Source organism: Nelumbo lutea, chromosome 1 (assembly GCF_056320005.1).
Source record: "Nelumbo lutea isolate HS-2025 chromosome 1, American lotus-T2T, whole genome shotgun sequence".
Classification (NCBI taxonomy): Eukaryota; Viridiplantae; Streptophyta; class Magnoliopsida; order Proteales; family Nelumbonaceae; genus Nelumbo; species Nelumbo lutea.
In genome coordinates, this window is record NC_142684.1 from 21,871,209 (window position 1) to 21,883,403 (window position 12,195).

A 12,195-nucleotide genomic window follows, 5' to 3' on the forward strand; every position below is an offset into this window, starting at 1 on the left:
GCCAGAATCTATACATACTCAATTTCATCATTCAAGAATCAAGAATAAAATAGTTCAAGTTTCAAGCTACACATTGAGACATAACAAATAAATATTATATACAACATAAGAAATTAAAGTCTAAACTGAGATACAAAACGAAAGGAATTCATTATCTGCATGGAGAACAATCAAGTCATTATATGTATATACTTGTATTTGTATGTATGTATGGATTGGGTCAATCTTGAACATGAAACCCAACTCCAAACCTAGAATTTCTGAGTTGGGTTGGGCTGAGATGATCACCCCTAGATATTTGTTAATAAATGCTAAAATTGATTATCTAAATTTTAATATTAACAAATATTAAGAAAAATTATTTTGAAATTCTAAAAGCCAAGGTATATATGCACACATTTTAGTTTTTCCATCATTTCCAGCAATTACCGATTATGTCCCGATCTCTAGATTAATGAGAGGGAGAGTAATTAATTTGCAATGTATATACCGATACATTAGAATATCGGCTTGTATCAGCCCGATACAGGTGAAAAGGAATGAGACAATTGGTTTCTATATGTTCCGTGTATTGGGCTTTTAACAGAATGATACATACTGGCTATATGTTGCAAAATTTTGAACCTTGGTTGAGACTATGTATCTTTATATGTATCTGAGAAACTATATGATAGATATTCGCTAAGGGCCAATGAAGTAATATATGTAAGGTTTTTATGTTTAAATAACTTATTTATGATCATATATACCTTGTACTTTATTGTTATTACTATATTTTTTTGGGATTTATTTGAGTTTCATAGCGTATCCATGCATATCTTAGTTTTTCGTCTGTATCTATGCATATCCAAAGCGTATCTTGATACGTTTCTTAAAATTGCCTTTCCGATACACTTTGTGTTTCTGGTACTTTAAACCTTGGTCTCAACTCCATCATGTACATGTATGTATTTTTGTGCAGAGGAACTTCAGAGACTAGTCAGCGTGAGCAGCCTACTGTTCCTTCAACTAAACCTACTACCAGCATGATGGAAGATCCTTTTGTAGTTTTAGAATCAACTTCTTCTCCAGCATATTCTTCATCAGACTTTTTTACTGATCCATTGGAACAAATGGGTAAGCCTAATAACACTGGAAGCATGAAAAGTGATCCTTCTGTTAGCAGGGGAGTATTTGATGATATAGATCCCCTTGATGGTCTGGGGAAGTCAGTGCCATTGTTTTCATCTGAGATGAATAACATAGAGAGGGGTAAAAGTCCTTTAAAGACAGGACCACATGTAAATTTTAAATATACTTCATCTGACAAAGAACCAACTGAGAAGTCTTCAGAAAAAGTCTCTGAGAACAACTCCCAGAAAAAGGTGCCTGTTGATAATTATCGGGATTCCCATCAAACATTGTTTGACATTCCTACTGTTTCTTCGGACTCTCATAAACCTGTTGGTCAGACTAGTTCTCGTACTTCACATGTGCATGCTAATTCTAATGAGACAAGTCCTCAGATTGATACATTTCCAAGATCTGAAGAAAATTCAGAAGCAGCTGATGAGGTATGGCTCACTGTCTCTGAGATTCCCCTTTTCACGCAACCTACAAGTGCTCCGCCACCTTCAAGGCCCCCTCCTCCTAGACCATCTCAAGCTTCAAAGAGGGATAGAGGTTCATTTGCTGCTGTAAATACTAAAAAGGTTAATGAGTTCTCTTCTTTTCCACATTCCACTCAGAATTACCAGAGTTCCAAGCCAGTTCCTGATTCAGTGAAGAGTCAAAGTGTGTCTTCAATAGATGAACTTGAGGACTTTGCCATGGGCAGGCCCCGAAGTAATGCTGATGAACGTGCAGATATTCTTTCCAGTGAAGAAGAGGTTGAGGCAAATTCAGCTGCTGCTGCATCAGCTGCTGCTATGAAGGAAGCTATGGATAGGGCTGAGGCAAAATTCAAACAGGCTAGGGAAGTAAGGGAGCGAGAATTTGCTAAGGCTAGAAGTAGAGAAGCTGCACAGCAGGAAAAAGATGAAGCACGTGAACAGAGGGAAAGGGAGGAGAAAGAGCGAGAGCTCCGGGACCGTGAACGGGAACAGAAGGAAAGAGAGGAGAAAGAGAGAGAACAAAAGAGACTCCAAAGAGAGAGGGAGAGAGCTGTAGTGTTGAGAGCACAAGCAGAAGCACGTGAAAGGGCGGCAGCAGAAGCAAAGGAAAGGGCAGAAAGGGCAGCTGCTGAAGCTCGCCTGAAATCTGAAAGGGCTGCTGTTGAAAAAGCTAATCAGGAAGCACGTGAACGTGCAGGGCGGGCTGCAGTGCAGAGAGCACAAGCTGAAGCACGTGAGAGGGCAGCAGCAGAAGCAAGGGAAAGAGTTGAAAGGGCAGCTGCAGAAGCCAGGGAGAAGGCAGCAACTGAAGCAAGGGATAGGGAAGCAAAAGAAAGGGCTTCTGTTGCAAGGGCAGAAGCAGACGCACGAATTAGAGCAGAACGAGCTGCTGTTGAAAGGGCCGCTGCAGAGGCTCGAGAAAGGGCTGCTGTAGAGGCTCGACAAAGGGCAGCAGCAGCTGCTGCTGCAAAGGAGAATCAACAAAAGAATGAAAATGATCTGGAATCCTTTTTCAGTATGGGTGCTCGAGCAAACAGTGCTCAAAGGCCAAGGCCTACTGCTTCGGTAAGAAGATTTCTGTCACGTCAGTCATATTTGAACTAAGGTAGTAGATTGCACCACTGACTGTACTGTATATTTTAGGACACTCTTTTTGAAACCCAATTCCAGAACCGGGGAGGTCCTGATGGAACAAGGAATGCATCATTTGGAACCTCATCCAGCATGAGGAAAGCATCTTCCACAACGAACATTGTTGAAGACCTTACTTCAATTTTTGGAAGTAATCTTAATCTTGAAATCTGAGTTTCACTTGTGAAGTTATTAGAATTTTCCTGGAGATAATTTTACAATTTTAATTGATTCAACTACTTTTATTTGGAAAGGCGCCCCATCATCTGGGGAATTTCAAGAAGTTGAAGGTGAAAGTGAGGAAAGACGGAAAGCCAGATGGGAGCGTCACCAAAGGACTCAAGAGCGGGCTGTATGGATTTTTCCTTTCTAATTTTGACTAGTTGGTTACTATACCATTCTATAAATAGTTGATAACAAAATATGTGTTCTCATTCAGTGGGACTATTCTTCTCTAGAATGAGATATTATTTACTTTTGAGTTCCATATTAGGCTCTGCAGTTTCTGATTGTTAAGTTACATGTTCAGGCAAAGGCACTGGCTGTGAAGAATGAGCGTGACCTTCAAACTCAGAGAGAACAGGCAGAGAGACATGTAAGTTTTCCAAATTGGGTTTTGTGGGAGGAGTTGAGGAATGTGAGAGAAGAAAAAGATTGTTTCTACAAGTCATTTGAAATAATTGCCATTATCTCAATCTGTTCCAGAGGATTGCTGAAACTTTGGATGTTGAGATCAAGCGTTGGGCTGCAGGGAAAGAAGGCAATTTGCGTGCTTTGTTGTCAACTTTACAATATGTAAGTTCATGTATTCTATACATTGTAGTTGGATGCTTGCAGGATTCAATTTCTATTAGCAGATATGTGGTGATCTGCCTCTTAAAGGTGACTATTTTTATGTTGGAATAAATCTTAGAGATACTCTTAATGCCTTGGATCATCATTATTATCATTTTTCGATAGTAAAAGTAAAAGCAAAGTTTCATTAGAAGAAAAATATTAGCATGTGGTGGAGCATTTTTACTGTAAAATAAACTTTTCTCAACATAAACAAAAATTATGCTAGTGTATCAATGATTCTCAATGACCAGGCCCACAAATGACCATACATTGTCTGCAAGATCTTCTCTAGTAACATCCTTAAATTCTGAATTAGATAGAGACCATTCAACCATCTTTGAGCAGATATCAAGAACTATCTTCCTTCTTGTTCTGAACCAATCTTTGAATATGTGTATGTTCCTTTCCAAACCATCTTTGAGCAGATATCAAGAACTATCTTCCTTCTTGTTCTGAACCAATCTTTGAATATTTTTATGTTGGAATAAATCTTAGAGATACTCTTAATGCCTTGGATCATCATTATTATCATTTTTCGATAGTAAAAGTAAAAGCAAAGTTTCATTAGAAGAAAAATATTATCATGTGGTGGAGCATTTTTACTGTAAAATAAACTTTTCTCAACATAAACAAAAATTACGCTAGTGTATCAATGATTCTCAATGACCAGGCCCACAAATGACCATACATTGTCTGCAAGATCTTCTCTAGTAACATCCTTAAATTCTGAATTAGATAGAGACCATTCAACCATCTTTGAGCAGATATCAAGAACTATCTTCCTTCTTGTTCTGAACCAATCTTTGAATATGTGTATGTTCCTTTCCAAACCCCAACAGACTGCAAACTTATACTCCCTAAGATTCTAGCTTTTTTACTACCTGAAACTGTTGGCCACTTTGAGAATATTCCCAATGGATCATTTGGACATGGTTTCTGTATATTAAATATCAGTTTGTATATTAAATATTTCCAATGGTCGTGCAAACCAATATATAATGGGAACCACAAACCTATTGACCGATTTCCCCCTTCCTGAATCTAAAAGAATAGGGCCTTTAAGTAATTGGCTTTCTCAGGTTTGATCCGACAATGATTGACCTACTAAATATCTATAGATATTATATAATATGTTTGTATAACCGCCAATTTCATTTATATTATACATATAAATATGTCATGTTATGACTCCAAGGTCTTGGCAAGAGGTGTAGATGAGGAGGTTCAACCCCAGAGTAAGTTGTAAGATGGTGGATGTTGTGACTTTTGGTGTAGATGAGTGGTGGTGCAACTGCCCAGGTGGAGAGGTCTGTCAATAAGGTGGGTGTTGCAAAATGAGATATATAAGGGGGGTCTGTCAATAAGGTGGGTGGTTGCCCAAGCTGGAAGAGATTGAAGGTTAGATGGCTATGGGATGGCATTGTTGGAGTACGTTGATGATCATGTCTTGGTTGAGTAAGCTTTTTGTTCGTGCTATCATCGGAAATGGAGGCATTGAACATCTTGAACAATGATTTCAGACTTTTCAGTTGTTGCCGAATTCACTTGGATAACTGTGATGTTTCATTTGGGCTGGTGAAGGCCCCCAATTAACTTTGCGTATGCCAGGAAGGGGAAATGTCAACTTTCGGCTAAGGGGGGAAATAATTGAACATGGGGGCAATTATAGCTGGAGGGAATAAGGAGAGTCTTGAGGCATTTATAGCTATGTCAGTTAGGAATAAGAAGAGTATGGGCATTTATAACTTGGCCAGTTGGGCATTTATTGAGGGAGTCAGTTATGCTGTGAGAAGAGTATAAGAAGGGGCTTTGGGGGATGGGGGAGATAGGCTTTTGTTGAGTGAAGAATACTGTGAGTGGTTGGGAGAGCCGGCAGTCTCTCGAAGAACTAACCAACTGTTAATGTTCTTCTTTTCTTCTGAATGAATACCAGTTCCTTTGTTGATGTTCTAGTTGTGTGAATTCTGTTGTGAGTCTAAGAATTGTGTGTCAGGTTTCTGGGACCTAACAGTGGTATCAGAGCCCATCTTTCCTCGGCCATGGTGACAACTAAGGAAGTGGCATCGCAGGTGGAGGGTTTTGAAGAACGCTTGACTTCTCTGCAGTCTGGAATTTGTGTTGAGATGGATGGCTTATGCAATGAGATTCAGCGACTCGATCCAGATAAGGTAGCAACTGGACTTTCGAAGATCTCGTCTCTGGAGAGCTTGGTACAATCTCTGGAAGGAGGAGTTCAAGATCTGGTGAGACGTTTTGATCTATTGCTTAAGCAGTAGGCCTATTCAGCTCCTTTGTCTACGACTGATATTGCTCCTCCTTTAGTCGCATCTAGTCGTGCGACTGACAAAGGGAAGAGTGCGGCATTTCTGACGTCTTCCTCGATGCCGGTGTCGGAACATACTCTTGATTCACTTCCTTGGAAGTTGGAGTTACCTATTTTTGATGGGGAAAATCCAGATGGCTGGATTTTTCATGCGGAGCGCTATTTTGAGATTAATGGATTGCTTCCGGTAGAGCGTCTGCGAGCTACAGTTGTCTGTCTAGAGGGCGATGCATTGGCGTGGTACTACTGGGAAGTTGGTCGGTGACCTTTTCGTGGTTGGACAGAATTCAAAGAGCATCTCTCTGAATGTTTTCGATTGACTCAGGAGGGTAATTTACAGGAGCAACTCTTCTCGTTACATCAGTCTTCTACTATTAAGGGATATCGTTGCCAATTCGAGGTGATCTCCGCTTCCTTACGTAACCTGCCGGAATTAGTCCTTGAAGTAGCATTTGTTAATGGGTTGCATGACCCTTTCCTGAACGGTGCAATGAAGCGGGGTGATTGGTATAGAACCAAAGACTTGGTACCTAAGGGCTCTGATTGGATTGTCATTGAAATGAAGAAATCTGGTCTTCGAGGCCATGGTAGAGCTGGTTTTCCATCTGGCCTTAAGTGATCTTTCATGCCAAAAGTATCTGATGGCCGTCCTTATCCTGCTGTCAATGTTGATGAGAGTGAGCGAGGAGCATGTAAGGACAGAGAAATTATGCGCCATGACCCACATAAACTACTAGAGGGTTGCTTGATTGCAGGGGTTGGTATGTGGGCCACTGCTGCTTATATCTACATAAGGGGAGAGTATGTAAATGAGTGGAAAAACCTTGAGAAGGCAAGGAGGGAAGCTTATCAAGCTGGACTTTTGGGAAAAAATGCTTGTGGATCTGGATATGATTTTGATGTTCATATCCACTATGGAGCTAATGCTTTCATTTGTGGAGAAGAGACGGCGTTGTTGAAAAGCCTTGAAGGAAAACAAGGAAAACAAAGGTTGAAGCCTCCTTTTCCAGATAATGCAGGGCTATATGGATATCCAACAACTGTTACAAATGTTGAAACTGTGACTGCTTCCCCCACCATTTTAAGGCGTGGTCTTGAATGGTTTGCTAGTTTTGACGGGAAGAACAATTCTGGGACAAAGCTATTCTGTGTCTCAGGCCACGTGAATAAGCCTTGTACAGTTGAAGGGGAGATGAGTATTCCATTGAAGGTGCTGATAGAGAGGCACTGTGGAGGAGTTAGAGGTGGATGGGATAATTTGCTTATAGTGATACCAGGGGGTTCTTCTGTTCCATTGATTCCAAAGAACACATGTGATGATGTGTTGATGGATTATGATGCACTCAAGGCTGTCCAAACGGGTTTAGGGACAGCTGCTGTAATTGTGATGGACAAGTCAACTGATATTGTGGATGCATTTGCTAGGCTCTCTTACTTCTATAAGCATGAAAGTTGTGGGCAGTGCACACCATGCAGGGAGGGGACAGGATGGCTGTGGATGATCATGGAGAGGCTGAAGGTTGGAAACGCAAAGCTGGAGGAAATAGACATGCTTCAAGAGGTGACAAAGCAGACACACCATCTGTGCATTGGGCGATGCTGCTGCTTGGCCTGTGCAGGGACATATCAGTGTGCGATGTGCATCCATCCACTATGCGTGGAGTTACTGGTTTGGAAGTGCTTATTCATTGGCAGGGCCTACCTGATTTTGAAGATTCTTGGGAGCCTTTTGACTTGCTTCGAGACCAATTTCCTCATTTTAACCTTGAGGACAAGGTTAGACTTTGGGCGGTGGGTAATGATAGGCCCCCAATTAACTTTACATATGCCAGGAAGGGGAAAGGTCAGCTTTCGGCTAAGGGGGGAAATAATTGAACATGAGGGCAATTATAGCTGGAGGGAATAAGGAGAGTCTTGAGAGGCATTTATAGCTATGTCAGTTAGGAATAAGAAGAGTATGGGCATTTATAACTTGGCCAACTGGGCATTTATTGAGGGAGTCAGTTATGCTATGAGAAGAGTATAAGAAGGGGCTTTGGGGGATGGGGGAGATAGGCTTTTGTTGAGTGAAGATTACTGAGTGATTGGGAGAGCTGACGGTCTCTCGAAGAACCGACCAATTGTTAATGTTCTTCTTTTCTTCTGAATGAGTACCAGTTCCTTTGTTGATGTTATAGTTGTGTGAATTCTGCTGTGAGTCTGGGAATTGTGTGTCAAGTTTTTGGGACCTAACAACTGGTTAGGAAGCCAAACTGCCAAAGGCCATTTTTGGAGGTGGGTTAGACTCTTTGTCATCCTTATCCATGTTTAGTATTTGGTCTTTAAAGAAATCAAGGATGCATTGCCTGTCTTCATCAAAGCAGATGAAAAACAATCTTAGTTATTAGCTATCAGTGGGGTCAGCATGCTTGCTTATTTGGGGAGGATCTTTAGTGGTAATGTTCAAGACCTTGTATCTATTAGTTGATGCCTTGGTGGTGAAAGGGACATTCTTTGGATTCTGGTGGAAGGGGAAACTAATAGACCTTGTATCTATTAGTTGATGTCTTGGGACTCATCCAGGTGATATTAGTAGTGTTGATAAGTTCAAATGAAGGTGATAAGGTCCGGGAAGATTCCTGAAAAAGTGGAGGTGGTTGTGGGGTAATCGGAATTTTAAATCCGCATTTGGTCTGAATCACTACCGACGGTCCGAAGTTGGATGCAGGAGATTCATGAGAACTTTCAGTTCCGATTGCAGGGAAGGAGCTCGGAAATCTCTAAAACAGTGGTCTTAGAAGACGAGGGAGAAAGCTCATTGCCGCAAGAGTTTCATAAAAGTTCACTGAGTTTCAAACTGCCACTAAGTAGCTTGCCAGAGGTCGATTGAGGGGAAGAAAGTGGTCGTGGGATCAATCTTATCCGTCCACAAGCAGTTCCTTTGGATGGCCAGGATCGTCCTTAGGTTGAGTGCTTTGAATCTTGCACGCCAGAGTTAATGAAGGGAAGAAGTGGGGGCTTTCCAAGGGTGGAGGATTTAAAAATTCTTATAAAGCAGTGCATTAAAGAACTACACGTGGAGTTAGACGTGGAGATCTTGAGGTTTAAGGGGAGGGAGGCTCGACAAGGGCCCGACTTGGATTCCAAGGAAGATGAGGAGACTCAGATTTGGACTCAGGTTCCAGATCCGGGTCAAGCTAGTTTTAAGTCTTTACCTACTCGCTCTACTCAAATGGCGAAGAAACTTGAAGGTAAAAAGTTTTTTAGTGAGCCTCGGTGGCCCACTGGTAGACAAACAGATTATAGTCTGGTTCGGTTGGAACTGACCTGAGTTAGTCTGCCATTCAAACAGCAGTTGAATCCAAGTGCTGGTTCTCCTCTAGACCACATTCCCAGTCCTGATAATATGGAGATGGGTGGTCTAAGTCAAGCTACTACTTCATCCCAAAAAGTTTGGTCTTCTTCAAAAAGTGCGTGGGAGATGGACAACAGGCGGCAACAAAGTCAAGAGCTGCCTTTGGTGCCAGTGGAAGAGACAGTGGAAGAGACTCCGTTGGTGGTGACCCCTATTGCGGTGGTGGGTAATGAGGTTCATAGTGGGAATGTGGAAAATTGTCTTGACCAATCCAAAGAGTTGGGAAATAGCGGTGGAAGCCTTGAGCAAATGTGGAGAAGCAACGGAGGTAGGCAAGGATAGTAAGTCTGAAAATAATCAATCTTCTTGGGTGACATCGAAACTTCTGGGGCTGGGGACTTTCCTGGGAATATCGCTGGAGGGATGGAAGCTGATACTATTAAGTTCTTGGAAGGAATTGAACAAAGAGTGCTTATGGAGAAGGGAAAATTGGCAGCATAAAAGGGGGATTAAAAACAAAGAGAAGTAGAGAAATGATGAGATTAACTTGGGGTCTGAATGATAAGGCGGGGAGCAGTGAAGGGGCTGCAAGGGGGTCAAAGAAGATGTGAGGTGTGGGTCCTTTTCTTTAGTTAATTCTTATGGAAGTGAAAATTCTTTCCTGGAATGTTAGAGGGCTGGGGTTGGGAAGGAGGAGGATGATGGTATGTGATTCTTTGAAGCAATCGAAGTCAAAGATTGTCTTGCTCCAAGAAACTAAGCTGGAGAGGGTTGACGCTGCTACAATCCAAAGTGTTTGGGGGGAGGGTCAGGTCAGATGGAAAGCCTTGGCTGCCTCGGGAAGTGCTGGTGGACTTGTGAGCCTTTGGGACCCCACTTTCTGTTCTTTGGTTTCTTGCAGAATTGGTAATTTCTCAATCACTTTGAGGCTGAAACTACAAGATGGAAAACTTATTCAAGTCACAAACGTTTATGGTCCTGTTGATTCTAATTTTCGGGTGGCTTTTTGGGCAGAATTATCAGATTTGAGAGACCCTCAGAACTGTCCTTGGGTAATTGGGGGTGATTTTAATGCAACTATTTTGGTGGATGAGAAGAATACAAGGGGCAGAAGAGCTGGTTCGATGAACATGTTTGCTGACTTCATAAATAGTATGGGATTAATGGACGTCCCAATTCAGGGTAATAGATTCACTTGGACCAATAACCAATCTGTCCCGACCCTGGTTAGGCTGGACAGATTCTTGGTTTCTTCAAACTGGGACAAATCCTTTCCTGATTTCAGACAGCTTACCCTTCCTAGACTGATGTCTGACCATAGCCCTATTCAGCTTGTTTGTGGTCTCCGTGAGACAGTCAAATCCCCATTTAAGTTTGAAAACGCTTGGTTTGAGGAGGAAAATCTTATCCCCTTAATCAGCTCTGTGTGGAATGAGTTGCAAGTGGAGGGCTCTAGTTCTTTTGTTATGGCATCAAAATTAAAGGCTGTCAAGGGTAAACTAAAAATTTGGAGTAAGGAGAAGAATACGAAGTGGGTTACTGATAAGAAGGCTTGTTGAGCACCATTGTTGAGATTGACAAAGCTGAAGAGGCGGGTGCAACTTTTGAATTGTTCCACCTTTTAGGGGAATGCTGACTTTCAAGTAGGTTTTGAATTGTGCTCCCAAACATGTTGAATTTAGAAGCTTGGAGGGGGGAGGGGTGCTTTTTCTTGAGCTTGGAGATTGGACCCAGGTTGGGTAAGCAGCTAGAGGCCCTCTCTACTAGAGTCAGTGTGGACAAACTGAAGGCCATTAGTAGCCCAGGGATGCTTAAGACCCACTGCCTATTGGAGTATAATATGAAAGCATTTACTTGAGGGCTATTTTATAAAACTCTAAGCCTTCCAAGGTTCATTCAAGACAATGGAAGAAGTGGATGTCCTCCCTTCTTCTAAGGCTATGTTTTGGTGATAAAGCGGTTTGGTGATCCATTTGCCAAATCACTTATTGGGTTTTTTAAGCACTTATTGGGGTGGGGATGATGTTTGGTGAGCTACTTTCCCCACAAGTGTTTATTTTACCATAAATGGCAATTTTAGCCTTCATTTCATCCACATATAAATGAAAAGAGATGGAAAGAAAAATGTAAAACACATCTCAAAAATGCAATGAGAGATTTAAAAAAAAAAGTAGGATAATAATTTTTATTCATATTAATAATAAAACAATAAATGAAATTTCGGTTTAAAAAAATGTAGAAAACATCACAAATATGCAAAGAGATGGATACTACAAAAAAATACTACTTATTTCAGCATATTATTATTCATGTTAAAATTCAAGAAAAATTCAGCAACCACATATTTCAGCATATTATTAACATAATCTTCAACAAAAATGGACCAAAAAAAATACTAGAAACACCACAAGAATGCAATAGGAATTAAAAAAAGATATCACCGATCACATTAAAATTCCAAAAATAATGAAGCAAATTTCGGAATATGCAAGAACATAACAAAAAAAAAATCAGTAATTACCTATTATTTGTGTAATATCCAACAAGAACGAGAAAAGAATTGTAGTTGTTCATACAAACTATTATAAAACCAAACACACATACAACATTGCATCATTTTTCAGTTCATATTACTGAAGAATCGAAAAAAAAATGACTTTCACTAAAATATACAAGAAAAAAGGTAGAAACTCTGAAATGACCAAAGTAGTAGGACTAGGAAGGCTACCTATGGTCGCCAGCAAGTTTCAGGTGGGGTTTCTGTCCAAAATTTCAGATCTGGGAGAAATCACACAAGAAACAACTCAGATGTTAAAATACTTCAAAAAACAAAGAAAACTGAGTTTTGAACGAAGATGAACGTCTGGAAATGCAAAACTACCCACCCACTGGTCAATTTCACTCTGGTGAAGTCGTTGCAGGTTGTCCTCTAAACTCTTGCCGCCGCTGCCCTGCTCGAACTGGGCGAATGGAGAAGA

At 41.0% G+C, this 12,195-nt stretch overlaps 1 protein-coding gene and 1 pseudogene across 1 annotated transcript in view; both read left to right on the plus strand.

Annotated features, from left to right (window-relative positions):
* LOC148873903 (Chaperone DnaJ-domain superfamily protein) overlaps positions 1 to 12,195 on the plus strand; it is a 36,945-nt gene that overhangs the window by 14,334 nt on the left and 10,416 nt on the right. The window contains exons 2-6 of the mRNA XM_088960140.1: positions 962 to 2,657; positions 2,736 to 2,874; positions 2,978 to 3,075; positions 3,253 to 3,318; positions 3,429 to 3,518. Coding sequence (XP_088816266.1) covers positions 962 to 2,657; positions 2,736 to 2,874; positions 2,978 to 3,075; positions 3,253 to 3,318; positions 3,429 to 3,518 — 2,089 coding nt within the window. The remainder of the gene's footprint in view (positions 1 to 961; positions 2,658 to 2,735; positions 2,875 to 2,977; positions 3,076 to 3,252; positions 3,319 to 3,428; positions 3,519 to 12,195) is intronic.
* On the plus strand, positions 5,942 to 7,794 carry LOC148873904 (NADH dehydrogenase [ubiquinone] flavoprotein 1, mitochondrial pseudogene; annotated as a pseudogene).